The sequence below is a fragment of the Nelusetta ayraudi genome, unplaced genomic scaffold (genome assembly GCF_046127955.1).
Source record: "Nelusetta ayraudi isolate G7.1 ecotype Tasmania unplaced genomic scaffold, CSIRO-AGI_Nayr_v1 ptg000045l, whole genome shotgun sequence".
NCBI classification, from domain to species: Eukaryota; Metazoa; Chordata; class Actinopteri; order Tetraodontiformes; family Monacanthidae; genus Nelusetta; species Nelusetta ayraudi.
The window spans coordinates 3513265-3532365 of NW_027466095.1; the positions used below are offsets into that span (position 1 = coordinate 3513265).

At 43.4% G+C, this 19101-nt stretch overlaps 1 protein-coding gene and 1 long non-coding RNA gene across 13 annotated transcripts in view; both read right to left on the minus strand.

Annotated features, from left to right (window-relative positions):
* Positions 1-19101, minus strand: part of LOC142894831 (uncharacterized) — a 450316-nt gene that overhangs the window by 232700 nt on the left and 198515 nt on the right. For 11 of the 12 annotated variants that reach the window (XR_012928048.1, XM_076035641.1, XM_076035639.1 and 8 more), the window contains exons 9-11: positions 9571-9744; positions 9204-9377; positions 84-260 (exon numbers count right to left, since the gene is read on the minus strand). Coding sequence is in view for 11 of the 12 variants with exons in the window: in XM_076035641.1 (XP_075891756.1) it covers positions 84-260; positions 9204-9377; positions 9571-9744 (525 nt within the window). In the remaining variant the exon portion in view is untranslated. Of the gene's footprint in view, positions 1-83; positions 261-2094; positions 3920-4139; positions 4259-7924; positions 8099-9203; positions 9378-9570; positions 9745-19101 lie in introns of those variants that run through there. The other variant, XM_076035643.1, reaches the window with a different exon arrangement.
* Positions 13864-14787, minus strand: LOC142894852 (uncharacterized). Its single transcript, XR_012928058.1, has 2 exons — positions 14645-14787; positions 13864-14222 (listed from the first exon to the last, which is right to left on the minus strand). It is a non-coding gene; the product is annotated as an uncharacterized LOC142894852 (long non-coding RNA).

Here is a 19101-nt window from a genome sequence, read left to right on the forward strand (position 1 = left end):
TCAGTTCAATGTTTATTCAACATGTGTGATGAACTGTGTTTGGTGCTGAAACCATCATCCACTGGTTCCAAACCAGTACTGACCTCAGAGTCTCCAGTTTACAGTCTGGACTCTGCAGAAAACCACTCAGCACCTTCACTGATGAATCCTGCAGCTGGTTGTTGTAACTCAGGTCCAGGAGTCTGAGGTGGGAGGGGTTGGACTTCAGAGCTGAGAGCAGCCAATCACAGCTGAGCTTTGACAACCTGCAGTTCTCCAACCTGAATAAAGAATCAATATTTGATTTCTTCCATGGTGTAAATGTCATATTAAGAGTCATTTCTCCCTGTTGATGAGCCAGATGTGCAGCTGTTGGGATCACTGAGTCATTCCCTCAAAGGAGTCATTGTGCCAGTGTGTTGTCAACACAATAACAATAGCAGTGTGTCAGTCAGTGTGCAGCCAATCAGCAGTGAAGATGGAAAATAATCAGCGAGTCCTTTGTGTGCTTGTGGCTGTTTTCAGTCATCAGAGTCTCGTTACAAGTCAAACACATTCAAAGGACAAGATGAAGAAATACTGCTGCACTATTAATCTGCCTCTAATATTTCTTCACACGATCTTCTGCTCAGTCATGTGACCTTCATCACCAATCAACAACTTCCATTGAGCTCCAAAGTGACTGGAGACATTTTCCACACTTTCTTCCACCATCCAAAGTCTTTTCTGGCTGCAGATTGTTGACATGAAAATATCAACAACATCCACTTTATCTAGATGAGTCTTTAATATCTGCTTCAAAGTCTTCACACTGAGCAGCGTTACACACCAGCTGTCATCTGCTGACACACACTGTCCACCAGTAGAAAGCAGGAACTGACCTGAGAACTTCCAGTCTGCAGTTTGGACTCTGCAGTCCAGCACAGAGCAGCTTCACTCCAGGATCCTTCAGGATGGTCCAGCTCAGGTCCAGGTGTCTGAGGTGGGAGGGGCTGGACTTCAGAGCTGAAGACACCACTGCACACTCAAGCTCTGAGAGTCCAATACCAGATCTGCAATGAAGGAAAGCAGAGTGAGAAGTTGCTGCTTCCACCATCATCACCATCATCACCATCATTATCATCATCATCATCACCATCATTACCATCATTATCATCATCACCATCACCATCACCACCATCACCATCACCATCATCACCATCATCACCATCATCACCATCATCACCATCATTATCATCATCATCATCACCATCATCACCATCATCATCATCATCATCATCATGAATGATTGAATAGTTGATTTTGGTTGACAGTGTAAATTCAATCAATCTTGTGCAATCAACTGACAACAATGAAAAAGAAGCTTCCAAAACAAATGTGCACATTCTAAAGACTCACAACAACAAAAACACAACAACTGTGTGAAGGAAAAAGCAGCAGGCTGAAGCCCTAGCTGGAATAATTAGTCAGACAAAATCCAAAAAGGAAAAAAGGAGAAACGCAACTCAACAAAATATGCTTGACATTATTCTTCATCATTGACTCACAATTCAATCATTTATCCTAATCATCATCAAGTATTTTGCCCTTCAAGATTTTTTCAACTCAACAAAGAAGCACACATTTTCAAATGGTCACTGATCCCATTCCAAAATGGAACTCCCAAAAAAGAAAGACATCTATATTTAACAATGCTTCTCACCTTCCATCATTCAAAGACACTCAACCCTCTGAACATGGATTGATTTTCTCTCACTTTAAAAAACTTAGAATACTGAGCGCAAGATTTTCATTCTTACCTGGAAATAGTATTTCTAATGTTTTCAAGTCCACTATATCTATGAATTGGAAGATCTTTGACTCTATCAATCATTGATTTGTGCTTTAGGGAACTTTATTGATTATTCTGATAACTCTTTTCTGTAGTTGAATTATTATTAGAACTATTTAACCAGGTTTGTCCCTTTGAGATCCAAGATCTCTTTTGCAAGAGAGACCTGGCCAAGAATGACAGCACATAGAATTTCAACACACACACACACACACACACAACACAACACACACACACACACACACACACACACACACACACACACACACACAGTGTTTACGTACCTTGCTAAACGTATCACAGCCTTCCTGCAGTTCCTCACAGCTGGAATCAGTCTCGATCTTCCCTCCATGGTTGTGTTGTACTTGCTGAGGTCCAACTCCTCCAGAACCTCCTCTGACATCTGCAGCATGTAGGCCAGAGCTGAACACTGGAACACTGAGAGTTTCTTCTCTGATCTGTTCTCTGACTACAGGAACTCTTGGACCTCCTGATGCACTGACTGATCCTTCACCTCCAGCAGACAGTGGAAGATGTTGATGCTTCTGTCAGGAGAAACATCACCAGTGTTCATCTCCTTCAGGTTGTTGATGACCTTCTGTAAGGTTCCTGGATGGTTGTCAGTGAGACGCAGCAGGCCTCCTAAGAGTCTCTGGTTGGATTCCAGACTGAGTCCATGGAGAAAGCGAACAAACAAGTCCAGGTGACCATTTGGACTCTGCAGAGATTTCTCCATCATCCTCTTCAGGAACTCATCCAGGGATTCTCCAGAGTGACCATCTCCTGTCATCTTCCTCTTGGTGTGACAGTGGAAGCTGTAGACTGCAGCCAGAAACTCCTGTACGCTCAGATGAATGCAGCAGTAGAAGGCTTTGTGGAAGATCACAATCTCTCTTCTGAAGATCTCTGTACAAACTCCTGAGTACACAGAGGCATCAGTCACACTGAGACCACACTTCTCCAGGTCTTCACTGTAGAACATGATGTTTCCACTCTCCAGATGTTCAAATGCCAGCTGGCCCAGCTTCAGAAGAAGCTCCCTGTCAGCCTCCGTCAACTCCTGTGGACCTCCTCCATACTTGTGCTGCTTCCTCTTGGTCTGGACCAGCAGGAAGTGTGAGTACATGTCAGTCAGGGTCTTGGGCAGCTCTCCTCTCTGCTCTGAGCTCAACATGCTCTCCAGAACTGTGGCAGTGATCCAGCAGAAGACCGGGATCTGACACATGATGTGGAGGCTCCTGGAGGCCTTGATGTGGGAGACGATCCTGCTGGACACATCTCCTCTATCTCTGAACCTCCTCCTGAAATACTCCTCCTTCTGGTCATCGGTGAAGCCTCGTACTTCTGTCAGCCTGTCCACACATGACGGAGGGATCTGATTGGCTGCTGCAGGTCTGGAAGTTATCCACAGCAGAGCCGAGGGAAGCAGATCTCCTCTGATCAGGTTTGTTAGCAGGACGCTGACTGACTTCTTCTGAGTGACGTCAGTCACCACCTGGTTCTTCTCAAAGTCCAGAGCCAGTCTGCTTTCATCCAGGCCGTCCAAGATGAAGAGAAGTTTGCAGACATGCAGCTGCTCTGCTGTGAGCTTCTCTAACGTTGGATGGAAAACATGGAGCAGCTCCAGAAGATTGTAGTGCTGCTCTTTGATCGAGTTGAGCTCCCTGAATGAGAGAGAAAGCACCAGATGAATGTCCTGGTTCTCCAGACCCTGGGCCCAGTCCAGAGTGAACTTCTGCACTGAGAAGGTTTTTCCAACCCCAGCGACGCCGTTGGTCAGCACCACTCTGACTCTGAGTCCCTGCTGCTCAGGTGAGGCTTCAAAGATCTGGCTGCACCTGATTGGACGGTCGTGGAGGCTCTTCTTGGTCTTCTCGGTCTTCCTGGTCTTCTTGGTCTCTGTGTTCTTCTTGGCCTTTTTGGTCTCCAGCTGCCTGACCTCATGGTCGCTTTTGACCTCCTCACTCAGTCCCTCAGTGATGTAGAGCTCAGTGTACATGCTGTTGAGGAGGGTTTGACTTCCTGCTTCTTCACCTTCAGTCACACGTTCACATCTCCTCTCCAGACTGATCTTCTGCTGCTGTAGAAGCTCCTGCAGACCATCAGCCTCTGGAGCAGAGAGAAGGTTGGAGAGGAAAACATCAGAGTGACAGTGTGAGCATCATTTTCTGTCCACGACTTGAAGCTGAAAGCATCCAAACTCCATTTTTCAGCTGATGTGGTGAAGCTGCTGCTGCTTTGTGACTAAATGTCCCCCAGTGGATCTTCTCACTGGAGGTCCTGACATGATGAAGTGCGATGTGAAGGAGGTGCAGGTGGATAGTCTTACTGTGAGCAGTCTGGGTGTGACTGGCAGCTCCTGGGTTTTCACTGAAGTTCAGAGGTTCATCGCTGAAGTGGTCACTCTTCAGGGACAGACTGCTGGACACTGAAGACTCTGCTCTCCGTCTGTGTTGGAAACAGGAATATTTTAGTTCATCTTGTTCAGACTGGTTCTCTCACATTTGATCCCAGTTTTTCTAAATGAGCAACAGTTTACACTCTTGTAGTGAGTCTATCTATCAGCTGTCCACCACTGTGAGCTACTGAGACTCCCAGCTAGCACCGCGTGTTCTTCCAGTGTTAGTTAACAAAGTCAGCATCCAGGTAACATTTTGGTTTGGGCTGCCTGAGACGACTGGTTTCCCGACCCATCATGCTTTCTTTATTTTCATTAAAATCGCCAGTAACATGTTGTGTGTGTGTGATTTTTGACGATTAGCTGACGGCGGCGCAGCAGCTGTTGGGTGAGGAAAGCGATGGTGATTTGGAGATGCAGACGACAACGCTGTGTCCTGTTGGAGGGCTACAACAAAACTATGTCTTTGATCCTACACTTTGTGCCGTCAGCGTGCCGAGTGATCCGGACCCTTGGATCTTGGTGCATACAGGAAAACAGACTGTGGGAGAAGGTTTGGCATTGTCGTGGGGAACCTCCCATCACCTCCCATCAGTCAGACCTCCCATGAGTTGGACAAAATCGACCACAAGTCGGACCAATGGGATTAGGGGTGGGAATCGAGAACCGGTTTCGACTGAAAACCGCTTCGAATTGGTCGATTCCATCGGATTCGTACACCTTCAATGTTATCGATTCTTCTTAACGATCCTTTCATTCCCCGGCAGGGTGACACGTGGCATTGCGTCACGCTTCGTGTTGCGTTACCCCCAATTTACAACAAAGCTTGGAAATCACTCCGTACCTTTTACGTCACATCATGTCGCAGTCGTCAGCGACACTGCGACGCTCATCTCCTTTAGCCAGGAGGAAACATGGAGCGAAGGAAGAGATCGAAAGCTTGGCTCCAGTTCGGAAAAAGAGATGAGAACACTGCCGTGTGTCATCAGTGCAACGCTGTCGTCTCACGTAGAGGTGCAAATACCTCAAATATGTATATAACACCTCTGTTGACCCGGCATGGAATTAAATTCCTGGAGTGTGGAGTGTTCGATAGGCTACGTGCTAGTGCTGCTAACGTTGCTGCTGTTGACTGAATTCAAGAGCAGATATGCTCATATCCTTGCATAAAAAATGTTGATGTTTATTCTGTGTACTCCAAATTTACAGTAAGCGTATTTTCAAAATGTTATCGACGTTAAGACGACTTATTTATATAATTTCAAAGGAAAAGGAGTGTTCAACCATTGACTGACATTTGGTTTCAGCTTAGAAGTAACTTATAAAGCAACAATATTTGCATTTTTGTTTTGAATGTGATGAGAGTCAGACACTGTTAAATCACTGTTTAAGCGAAATATGTTCATGTCTTGTGCCGACATTTTTGAAAAAAAAAGGTTGCTTTTGGTGCTGAGGACTGTGTAGAAATACTTTTCCCCTCTAAAAAATACTCGGAAATCGGATTGATAAGCAGAATCAACAATGGCAATGATATCGATAAAATCTTATCAATTCCCACCCCTAACTAGGATGTCCCATTAGTTTGAACTGTCATCGCTGCTTTCTGACAAGCACTTTCCTCTCTCTCTCCCTCTCTCTCTCTCTCTAGCTCTCTCTCTCTCAAAGGCGCATTCATAAACATTTCTAATTGTTGTGTCAAAAGCCAATTTAAATCCACAAACACATAGGACAGACACACACATTCTCAGGATGCACCCCAAACCTGTAGGGGGCAACCACACAATTTGGTTTAGTATGAATTCTCAGGATGCTCCACAGGAAGTGCTTGACAGGAAGAGGACAAAATGGAATGTTTGGGGAGGAGCCCAGTGGAGTCTCTCACACGCTGTTGAAGGGACACTACAGCCACAACTGGTATTCATCTCTCAGACGCAACTGGTAGGATAAGCCAAGCTTAAATATGTTGAGTTATGAGCTCCATGATTTTTTGTTGAGTCTTTATGCAATCTGAGGTCAATCGTTTGAAACCAAACGACTTTGCTTTGGGTTTAGAAATTAACATTTATCCTTTGTTTGTTTATCTTTACGGTTTTCAACCTATTCCATCCTTTTCCAAACATCTTCAAGAAAATGAAAGGAGAAAAAAAAAATCCAGGAATGAGAATCGAGTGGTGCTTTGCATCCTCCAGATGAGAAGAGCCAGCAGTTTTTTCAAGTTTGGGCAGAGTTGTGGTTGGCCGTAAAATAAAACACACTAAACGTGACACTAATCTGTGATCAAATTCTCATCAAATGTCCAATATCAAAATCCAGGTCTGAATGTAAGTGTGGCAAGTCATAAACATGTTAGATTTATGTGTGAATCTCAGGTCGCTTGGGACGCACTGCATACGGGAAGCGTGTGTCTCATGGAACCTGTCATCCAGAGAGAGGGAGAGATGTGACACACATGAAAGAACAAAGACGTGCAGTTTATTGTGTTAGTAAAGTTTGATGTGATGTGAGTGTCAAGGTTTCATCATGGACAGTTTGGACACTATAATGAGCTCGCAGCAGTGTGTGGAAGTCGTGCGTAATGACAACTCCTCGCTGGTGAAACACAACTAACTTCACCTCTTCTTTCACGTCTTTCTTATTGACAGGTGAATCCTATATCAAGAATTATATACACTGTATGGCTGGAGTGAGTGGAGGGGCGCTGAAAACCTTGCAGCCGGAGCCACCTGAGCCCCCGAGCCCTTTCAATTCAACCCGGAGCCGGCCAGCAAAGCCAGCGGGGAGGACCTGCGAGGGGATCTACAGCCGCCTCAAATATCTGACCTGTCTGTTAATATTACAGATGCATTGGAAGAATTGGTTTATGGTGAACAGGAGGAATGAGAGCTGCTAATGCTAACTAGTCCAGTTAGAACTCATGAGGACCTCCCATTCGTTAGAACTCTCAATACTGCAACTGTCAAACTAATGGGAGGATCAATGCCATGCTCCCATTGTAGTGGATGGAGCTTCAGTTAAGGCAATGAAACGGATCTACTGACTCCTTTTATTGTGTTAATGAATAGAAGTAGAAAACACAACGGCAATGAAAGAGTTTTGAGCACATTTCAGAATCACGCACGGATGATTTTAGAAACTTTGTGACCTTGTGAAGCTGTTTAGAGCCTCCAGGAAGCAACTACGAGTTGCAATTCCACTGCAGGTGAGAAGAGCCATTGTTCAGTATGAACTGGCGAGTTGTTCAGAGCACCGAGTCATTCCAAACTCTTTTTGGAGAACACAAATCAACTAAAAAGGTTCTCAGTTGTGTCCTCAGTTATACACAAACTTGTAGTTGCGCCACGTGTTGAAGGAGCTCCTGTCTGTAATGTTTTTGATCCGGGACACACGCTAACGTGGGGGTTTGGCGCATGCGCACACACACATTGTCTAGTTATACTCTGACTAAGGCGTATACATGGCAAAGAAATTCAAATTCCAATTCCATTATCTGGGTGCCTCAATTGGAGTTCTCCAATTCCAATGAGTTCTCAAACTCCGATCACAGTCGGACTAACACGTTTACATGCACTTAAGTTGTGCAGTCATAGGCAATAATTCAGTTTTCTCCAGTGTCATGTAAACACACTGACTGTGACTGGGAACACTGGACCTCTGCTGTGGGATCAATTGGGTTTGGTGCTGGAACCATCATCCACTGGATCCAAACCAGTACTGACCTCACACTCTCGAGTTGATAGTCTCTGCTGTGGACAAGATCCATCAGTGGCTTCATTGCTGAATAGTCCAGCTGGTTCCCACCCAGGTCCAGCTCTCTGAGGTGGGAGGGGTGGGACTTCAGAGCTGAGAGTAGCCAATCACAGTTGAGCTCTGACAACCTGCACTCCCTCAACCTGAATAAAGAATAAATGATGGAGAGTTTATAATGATGGAGCGTTTTTCCAGGGTGTCATCACTCTGAAAATCAAAGTGAAATGTTGACTTTAGAATCTGACACTACAGAGAATGTCACCTTGAAATTAAATCCTCAGTCCAAAACTAATGTGTGTTGAAATGATGTTTGGTCACATGACCACTGATGACCTGCTTTTCTTACTTCAGTCCAGTGTTTATTCAACATGTGTGATGAACTGTGTTTGGTGCTGAAACCATCATCCACTGGTTCCAAACCAGTACTGACCCCAGAGTCTCCAGTTTACAGTGTGGACTCTGCAGAAAACCACTCAGCTCCTTCACTCCTGAATCCTTCAGCTGGTTCCTACTCAGGTCCAGGTGTCTGAGGTGGGAGGGGTTGGACTTCAGAGCTGAGACCAGCCTATCAAGGCTGAGTTATGACAACCTGCAGTTCCTCAACCTGAATAAAGAAGAAATGATGGAGAGTTTTTCTAGGGTGTCATCACTCTGAAAATCAAACTAAAACATCAACTTCAGAATCTGCAACACAAGCAATCTGAAATCTGACCACTAGATGGCAGGATTGTACACACTGTACCTTTAAACCCAATTTCATACATTTCAAACACAGACATCCATCCATCCATTTTCCATACCCGCATCTTACTGAGCTGAGGGTGTGGGGGGTCTGCTGGAGCCTATCCCAGCTGTCTTAGGGCGAAGGCAGGGTGACACCCTGGACAAGTCGCCAGTTCATCGCAGGGCCACATAGAGACAAACAAACATTCACACTCACATGCACACCTACGGACAATTTAGAGTGTTCAATTGACCTCACATGCATGTTTTTGGATTGTGGGAGAGAACCCACGCAGACACAGGGAGAATCTGCAACCTCCACACAGAAAGGCCCCAGGCACAGAATCGAACCCATGACCTTCTTGCTGTGAGGCGGCAGCGCTAACCACTGCACCACCGTGTCACCCCAACACAAACAAGTGTCTGCAAATTGACTTTCCATGAATTTCCAACAGCAGTGAAGTGAAAATCATGACAACAATAACAAGAGTGATAGAAGTTGTAGAGTGAAGAGGATGAACTGACCTCAGAGTCTCCAGTTTACAGTCTGGACTCTGCAGAAAACCACTCAGCTCCTTCACTCCTGAAGCCTTCAGCTGGTTCTCCCTCAGGTCCAGCTCTCTGAGGTGGGAGGGGTTGGACTTCAGAGATGAGAGCAGCCAATAAAGGCTGAGCTCTGACAAACTGCAGTCCTCCAACCTGAATAAAGAAGAAATGATGGAGAGTTTATAATGATGTTTTCCCTTCTTTTTTCTTACTTCAAACTTGAAGTTTTCATATTTCTAGATGTGATTTTGATTTGAATCAACCTTCAGTCCAGTGTTTATTCAATGTGTGATGAACTGTGTTTGGTGCTGAAACCATCATCCACTGGTTCCAAACCAGTACTGACCTCAGAGTCTCCAGTTTACAGTCTGGACTCTGCAGAAAATCATTCAGCAGCGTCACTCTGGAATCCTGCAGCTGGTTGTCACTCAGGTCCAGGAGTCTGAGGTGGGAGGGGTTGGACTCCAGAGCTGAGAGCAGCGAAGAACAGTTGATCTCTGACAACCAGCAGCTCTTCAACCTGAATAAAGAATAAATTAGGGCTGTCAAATTATTAATTTTTGTTTAATCCCGATTAATCGCAGAAACTGCATAGTTAACTGCGATTTATTGCGGTTTGAATTGCATGTTTAAAATTCTGTTATGAAGTATTTCTTCCCCGAAATTAGCCAGAGAGGCCGACTACGAGTCTTACACTAGGTTCACACTGGACAAAGAAGTGCCTCGCCCAAGAAGATTATGCGCGAGTCGCAGCCCCCCTGTTCACACTCGACGCACATTTCTCCCCGAGGCTCGACAGGCACTACTGCTCAGGTGTTGTTTACTCTCATTCAGAGTTATTTTTGTTCTTCAAGATCAATTTCACATTGTCCATCTTCACTTGACAACAACTCCTCTCCGCCTCTCTCTCTCTCGCTCTTTCCCTGTTTGTGTGTGTTTAGACACCCAAAACCCCACCCCCGCCCGGTAGCCAGCCCACTCTGTTGCTCTCTTTCTTTTCTTTTTTTTTTATCATTTTATTTTTCTAAGAGAAACATATAAAATAGTTTCAACACAAACATACATTTACAGCAAGGCAGATAGACAGGTGCAGTTTGACTTACTGTGACCTCAGTTATTCTCCCTTCCATTTTGTAATATATAAAATATATCCTGAACGTTTGAACAATGGATGTCACACTTCCTTCCAATATTTATAAATCAACAGTCTGGTACTTCAAGTCATGCACTAGAAGTATTTATAGCAGTTAAGGTCTCCGTGCTCCTGTGTAACTTGTCCATTTGGAGCACCATTTCTCAAATGTCTCTGATTGTAGTCTTAGATCAAATGTCAGTTTCTCCATAGTATAGATTCCTTGAACAGTCTCTTGCCAGTCTTCCATTGTAGGTGCGTTGGGTTGCAACCACTTCCTCGCCTTCTTCGGTCCAATTAGTAACATCTTCATTCGATATTTATCTGCTATCGCTTGGGTATGAAATATCATAGTACCAAAACACATTGCGCTAACATCAAATTGTACAGTCATTCGAAATATGTGTTCCAGACAATCATGAATGTCATGCCAATAGGACAGAAGTTTCGGACAATCCCAAAATAAATGATAATGATTAGCTAAATCTGAACCACACATCCTCCAACAACTTGTTCCACTCCCGAGGTGTCTCTTCTGAACAGGTGTTATAAAAAATCTCATGAGGTTTTTCCATCCAAATTCTTGCCAGCTGTGTGATTTTGTCATTTTCCACTGTAGTTTACAAATATCTTCCCATTCCTCTTCGGATATGACCAGAACTCCCTCCCTTTCCCATCTACATTTAATATGTAAGGTGTTGGATTTTGAGGAGTCTTGGAAACTTTTATATAATCTAGATATCAATTTCTTTCCACTCCCGGATTTGTAAATTGAATTAAAGATTTTCAGACTATCACTCGTCAAATCCTCTGTCAAAATTGTCTTTAGTCGATGCCTTACTTGAAGATACCTGAAAAAATCTTGCCTCTCCAAACCATATTCCTTTTTGAGATTGTCAAAACTTTTCACAGACCCATTATGTATGAAGCAGCAATAAGCTGTAAGGCCTCTATCCATCCATATTTTATTTATCTACTATCTGTCCTGTTTGGGATAAAATCCGTATCATATATGCACCAGCGTAGTATATTTTCTGCGCCCTTTAAATTGTATTTCCTAACTACTTTCTGCCATGCTTTTAATGTTGTTTTTATACAAGGGTTATTTCTATTTGTAAGATCATTTTGAAGTTTTGGGTCTGCCATTAAGGCCTGAATAGGTGGACCAACAAGTCCTTCCTGTTCTATTTCCTTCCATCTGGCCCTGTATTGTGAGTCACAGGGATATCCCAGGGTTCTCATCTGGGCCGCATAATAGTAGTTTTTCAAGTCTAGCAACGCCATTCCTCCCTTGTCTTTTGGCAATTGCATTACTTTAAATTTTATCCTGGGTTTTTTTCCCATCCAGATATATCTGGAAATTAATTTCTGCCATTCAATAAACTGCCCATCACTTATTTCGATTGGCAGCGATAGGTTACAACAGGCGGGGCAAAATCACCATTTTGACTTATTCAATTCTTGAGTGTAGACTGAAGGGTAGGTTATTCCATCTAGAGATGTCAGATTTGATTTTAAGGTTGAGAGGAATATAATTGGCTTTGAATAGTTTTGTAATGTCTTCAGTAAGGTTAATTCCCAGATATTTCATTGACGTCTTGTTACATATCAGGCTATATTTAGTTACAAAGTCATCTGGTAGAGTAAAATTAAAGATCATAGTCTGAGTTTTCTGAATATTTATTTTATAGTCTGATAATTTACCAAACATATCCATTGATGACATTAAAATTGGTAGAGATGTGGATGGATGTGATAAAAAAAAAATGAATACGTCATCTGCAAACAAGGATATTTTGTGTTCTTGTCCTGCTATATTTATACCCCTAATTTGTTTATTTTGCCTAATATATTGACTAAGCGGTTCGATAAAGAGGGCAAACAAAAGCGGAGAGCAAGGACAGCCCTGTCTACCAGAACGTTCCAAGATAAAAGAGTTTGAGAGGCTGCCATTTATTTTAATTATTGCTGTTGGATTATTATAAACTGTTTTGAAGGCCTCAATAAGAGTATGGTGAAAACCAAATTTATCTATAACACCTTAAACAAAAAAGTCCACCTTACTGAATCAAATGCCTTTTCTGCATCCAATCCCATTAGCATAGCTTGTGTCTTGTTTTCATGGATATGCCACATAATATGTAGTGTCCTGCTCAAACTGTCTTGGGTCTGTCTCTCGTGGATGAGTCCATTGACATATAAATTTTATAGTCTATATTTAACACTGATATCGGTCGAAATTGTTTACAATCTCATGAGTCTTTAGTAGTAATTCCTTTGGGATTACTGAGATTATGGCTTGTTTCCATAACGGGGGAATTTTCCCATCTTTAAGTGCTCCATTACATAACTGGCCCACAAGCTATCTTATTTCAAGCTAAAAGTCAGTTTTATAGGCAACGTGAGGCAGGTGGGGAAAAGAGGAGGAAAAAAAAAAAAATAAATAAAAAAAACCCGATGAAATTCTGTTTTAAGTCATTAACATATTTCAATTCACCTGATGAAACTTTAGGAGGTCAGAGAAATCAGGACCCTGACATAAGAGTCAGGACTCCGGAGGATCGTGGCAATAGATACTCAGCTTCTCTCGTGTCTGCCCCGGCTGCGATGCTCCTGGACGATGTTTGTTCCCGAAACGCTCCCCAAATTTTGTAGCAGGGCCAGTTTCCTCTTGATCGATGGGAAACCCTCTTTTCCGCAGGTCATCTGCGGCTTCTCTTGCGTCATTGTAAATCCAGGCTCCTCCGTCCAAAAACACCTTAAGTTTAGCAGGTGGGGGGGGGAGGGGGTCTGGAACCGCACGCCCTTCTCTTTAAGTACCTTCCTTATTCCTGCATACGCTCTTCTTTTCATAACTGTCTCCGTCAGATAGTCGTGATCAAAATAAACTCTTTCGCCTTTGTAAAAGACCTCCTTCTTCTTCCAGCTCTGTGACAGCGTTGTATTTTCAGGTTGAGCACGTCGGGGACGTCCAGCTCCGACTTCAGTTGTTTGGCCACAAAGTTCATCATATTATTTTCTTCCTCACCTTCTGGTATTACGTAGAGGTGAATATTGTTTCGCCGCGACCGAGCCTCTAAATCCGTCATTTTTGTCTGCATAAGTTCTTGTTTATACTGTATTTTTCGGAGTGAATCCTCCAGGTCGTGATTGCGCTCCTCCAGCTCGGCCATGCGCCCCTCAGCTTCCTCGACTCGGTTGGGTGTGTTTTTCAAGTCGCCTCTAATGTCTCCCAGAGCCTGGTTAATCTTGTCTCGGAGTTGAGTCATCTCCCTCCTCACGTCACCTCTCAATTCAGACCAGAATGACTGCAGCTCGTCCTTTATATCGGAGCGTATAGTCTTGATTTCATTGTTTATATCGACTATAGCAAGCTAGCTTCAGCCGAGTGGAGTCCAGGCCGAGCTAGGTGAGCTAGCATTAGCGTCGTCTTTGCTCTCCACGGCCACTTTCTCAGATTTTTGGGATCTTGTATTCTTTTTGCTTTTAGCTCTGCTGCTTTTATCCCCCTCCTCATCCATATTTACTAAATTACCGCATTAGAGTACTTGAATCTGGGGATGTATTCTGTGTCTCGGGGAGAGCGTCGGGGTTAGTCTGCCATCTTGTCTCCGTGCTCACTGGAAGTCCTCTGTTGCTCTCTTTCATGTGTTTGTTTGTTTTCATTTCTCTTACACTGTGTTTAGATACTGATAAATATAATGTACACGAATACGATTGCATTTGTCAATTGTGGTATCTTAATTTGAGAATTGCTTTTATTTTGAAAATGTATTGGATTTCTTGTGTTTCTTTGAGTTACTTCCTGTCCAGCTTGACGCAGATCGCTCGAGGAGGAGGAGGAGTCGCGCCACTTCCAGTCTGGTCTGAATGACACCATCATTAACGGTGCTTTGTGAACCGTACGTTATGAATTGTATTTAACTCATCGCAATTAATGCGTTAACACTAACAGCCTTAGTTACAAGTCAAACACATTCAAAGGACAAGATGAAGAAATACTGCTGCACTATTAATCTGTCTCGAATATTTCTTCACAGTATCTTCTGCTCAGTCATGTGACCTTCATCACCAATCATCAACTTCCATTGAGCTCCAAAGTGACTGGAGACATTTTCCACACTTTCTTCCACCATCCAAAGTCTTTTCTGGCTGCAAATATCAACAACATCCACTTTGTCTGGATGAGTCTTTAATATCTGCTTCAAAGTCTTCACACTGAACAGCGTTACACACCAGTTGTCATCTGCTGACACACACTGTCCACCAGTAGAAAGCAGGAACTGACCTGAGAACTTCCAGTGTGCAGTTTGGACTCTGCAGTCCAGCACCGAGCAGCTCCACTCCTGGATCCTCCAGGGTTGTGCCAGTCAGGTCCAGCAGTGTGAGGTGGGAGGGGCTGGACTGAAGAGTTGAAGACACCACTGCACAGTGAAGGAGAGCAGAGTGAGAAGTTGTGGTCAACATGTGAGATTCTGAAGACAGTGAAAGTGATTCAAGACTCATAAATGTCTGATCAACTGCTTTATCATCATCATCATCATCATCATCATCATCATCATCATCATGTAAATGGAGGGAAGTCCCGCGGTGGTGGAGCATGTGTTTACATCCGTGGTGCGTGGTGCCGGGACGGTATGCAAACACTGGCACAGTTCATGATCATAAAGTGCTGTCCATTCTATCTGCCCTGGCAGTTTACTGCCATTTTGCTAGTTGCAGTTTACATCCCTCCCACCAACAACAGCAGCGAGAGGAATTGCTGCACTCAATGAACTGTACCAGGCCATCAGTGATCAACAGACAGCAAACCCAGATGGTTTTGACTGTAGATTTTAATCATGCTGACCTCAGGACTGTCCTTCCAAAATTCCACCAGCATGTTGATTTTCCAACAAGGGGTGTTACAACCCGGGAAAGTAACACAAGGCCACAGTGTTATAGGTGGAGTAAATTTATTGCGACCTGTTTTGAAGGAGGTGAAGGGGCAACAAACAAAAATAACGGAACTGAAGGAGGGGGCCGATGGATGCTGGTTAAAGGAAAAACAGAATATAACAGGGCCTCAGAGGACTCAATGAGCTACAACCTATAATTCCAAAAAATAAAAGGGCAAAGAACGGAAAGAGGAAGCAAAAGGCTTTTCTATCCCTGTAATCTATAAACCAAAGTACAGTAACCAGCACCCCTGCACCTAGTGTATCTAAACATGAAATAAAACCCCTACAAAAATAAACCAATTTGTATTTTGTTCTCAAAATCCCTGACCCCGCTCCACAGTTGTGCTGAAACAAAAACCTAAGCCAAACGGCTATCAAACAAAGGGCCAGGTACTGGGAGCTACTAAGAAACAGCGCTATTGTCTCAAAAAAACAGTTCTACAGGAGGGAAGAAGGCAGCTGTAATGAGAAGTCAGCCCGGTGGATGTGATGGCGCACCAATCAGGTACCACACTGCAAAAACAGCCCCACTAGAAAGAAGCAAGATATTCTTATATTCAATCAAATAATCTTGTATCAAGCAAAAAAAAATCTGCCAATGGGGTAAGCTTTTTTTGCTTGACGAGAATTCTCAAAATAAGAACAAATTTCTTTGCCCTGACAGACTCAAATGAAACTTAACACTAGACTGAAAATCTTATTCTAATCTATTTTTTCCTACAGCAAGCAACGAAAAATGAAGATGAAGTTACTTAAAATTAGAATTTCAGTCTGTTGAATGAATGAACTTCAAGAAAATACACCTTAATCTAAGATTATTAATAAGCATGAAAGTAGTTCAAATAAGACGTGATTTCTTAAAAAAGCATAGCAAATATAAGTGATGTTGTCTTAAATCAAGATACCAAAACATTTTCATTAAATAAATATTTTTTATTCTTTGTATTCACAATTCAACATCCATCCACCCATATCAAAAAATACCTGAGCTGCTGCAGCATGCTAAGGTGCGTTCACACCGCACGCGACCTATGCGACCACCTTCAATTCAAAGTCTATGTAAATAGTTGGTTGCGTTGGTCGCGTGCGGTGTGAACGCACCTTTACAAACAAACATTATGTTGCAGCATAAAATTACAGGGAAACATTTTAATCACCAACAGGGAACAAAAAAGGCTTCCATTCTGTTGGGACAGTGTCCCGAAGTGTTGTTTTCTTTAAATACACGCAAAAACTACCTGGGTTGTTGCGCGATCTTGCGATCCTCGCGTGAACCAATCGAGCCGCTGCGCGAGCCGCTCTGCTCATAAAAGGCGTCCTGTGAGAGAGGCTGCTGGAGCGAAGCAGAGCGTCTATGCGGTCGCTCTGCTGACGCTTCTGGTGTAAAATACACAACACTACCCGAGCCCGCACCAGCAAAAAAACAAAAAAAAAACAAAAAATACGATTTATTTATTTATTTATTTATTTATTTATTTTTAAATGAGAAGTGATTCTGAATCGTTCCATGTTAGAAACGCGATTCGAGCTCGAATCGATTTTTTTCCTGCACCCCTAGTGTGCACCATGCACACCAACTGAGATCTACATTAATGGAATTTTGTTGGATTTAATGATTTTTGCGTTGGAATCTGCGCCGGAGATGGAGGCGGGTACGATGACCCCAGTTACTCCCCAGTCACTCCCATGTAATGAATTTATACTTTGCGGTTTGGATCTAAATTTGGATCTAAGTTTGCCTCTCATACTGTACATGTACATACATTCATTCATTCATATACAAACTGTGCTACTTGACTATTTTTTGTTGTTGTTTCAGGTCTCCTATCAAAATAACTCTTATGTTTGATAATTGATAGTTGAACTGTACCTGTAAAATGCTGATGGCGCCCGATATTGCATTCATGTTCTTTGTTTTTTTGCAGTTTTCATCTGGTCATTGTATTGTGTTGTGTGTTGTACAGACTAGCTTCGTGACATCTTTATATGTCAGATAATGTAAGAGGCAGCAGATTCTGTCAAGTTCCGATGACCTGCAATGGAAATCTTAATAAAACACCAATCAGAGGGGAGGAAAAGCAGGTCAATGCCAGTAGGCCAGGGTGTGGGTACTAGGGATGTGCGATACCACAATTTTTCCTTTCGATACGATACCAGGTGATACCAAGGCTAGTATTCCGATACCAATACCGATACTGTTACGAACCACTTAGTCTAGGGGGAAATGGTTAGTAACAAAATTGGGACCAACAAACACGTTCCATGAGCAGACTTAAGATGTTTTTAATGGTTTTAACAAAAAATAACAACAGCAAACAACAGCAGCAGCAACAACAGAGGAAGGGCAGCGGGTGGCGCCAAATTAATAACCTAATATAAACGAAGTGGTCTCTGACCTAGACCCGACACGGGAAACCGTTCCCAAAAAGGGACACCACCCATAAGCCTAAATAAAAAGGCTACAGAAAACAAGGGGAACCTAAATCCCAAAGAAAACCCAAAAACTAAACCTAGAGCCCCATAATTCCCCAATAAGCAAATATATAACCACGAGCGTCAAACTTACCCGCATAACAATGTGTGAGCGCCAGAAGGAAAAGTAGTTCCATATCCGACACACATTTTGCCACACATATTTCTTTTACAAGAAATATTGATAACAAAATGATTTCGGTATTAATATTTCTTGTAAAAGTGGACTTAGAATCGATATTTTGATGTGAAGATCGATTCTGAAAAAACACCCCCCCAGATCGGAAGTATCGATATTCGCGGATCGATATGCACATCCCTAGTGGGTACCCAAGAAAAAAAGGCAAAAGCACAACACACACACAAAAAGGCAAAACCATCTTGGCCGTAACAAGGGGGGACAGCGTTTTGGACCTGGTCTACACTTCTCTCAAAGGAGCATACAAATCCATCCCGATCCAATCACCAAAAACCACTTGAAGTGACCCGATGGAAACAGCCCAGATGCGGATTGTGATGCGATCACTCAAACCACCTAAGACTTAGACTTAGACTTTTTATTTGTCATTTGAAAACATTCATTTCTCAGTGGACATTTAAAAACGAAATTCCGATGCACCAACTACCGATAAAAACCAACAATGACAACACAAAGGAGAAACAACAGAGTCAAGTAATAAAGTGCGATGCATAAAGTGCAAATGATTATGTGTTATATATATTATATGTTCAATGTATTGTATGAGTTGGAGGGTTATTTTGTGTTCAGTAGTCTTATCGTGTAGGGGAAGAAGCTGTTGTAAAACCTCGTAGTCCTGGTCCGTAAACTGCGGAACCTCTTTCCAGAGGCCAGCCATGAAAACAGTCCCTGGTGGGGGTGGGAGGAGTCATTGCTGATGCTGAGGCCCTTTGAAAGGCAACCTGAATGGAAGGGAGCGGGGAGCTGATGATTTTTTCCGCCATCCTCACCACCCTCTGCAGAGACTTCCAGTCTGCAGCACTGCATGCTCCAGCCCACACAGAGATGCAGTTGGTCAGGATGCTCTCTATGGTCCCCCTGTAGAAGGTGGTGAGGATGGGAGGGGGGAGGTGGGCTCTCCTCATCCGGCGCAGGAAGTGCATGCGCTGCTGGGCTTTCTTCACCAGTGTGCCAGTGTGGAGTGACCAGGACAATGAACTATTTATGTGCACCCCCAGGAACTTGGTGCTGGTGACAATCTCCACCGCTGAGCCACTGATTAAGAGGGGTGTGTGGGAAGGCTGGTGCTTCCTAAAGTCGACAATGACCTCCTTTGTTTTGTCAACATTCAGGACCAGGTTGTTCCTTTGACAC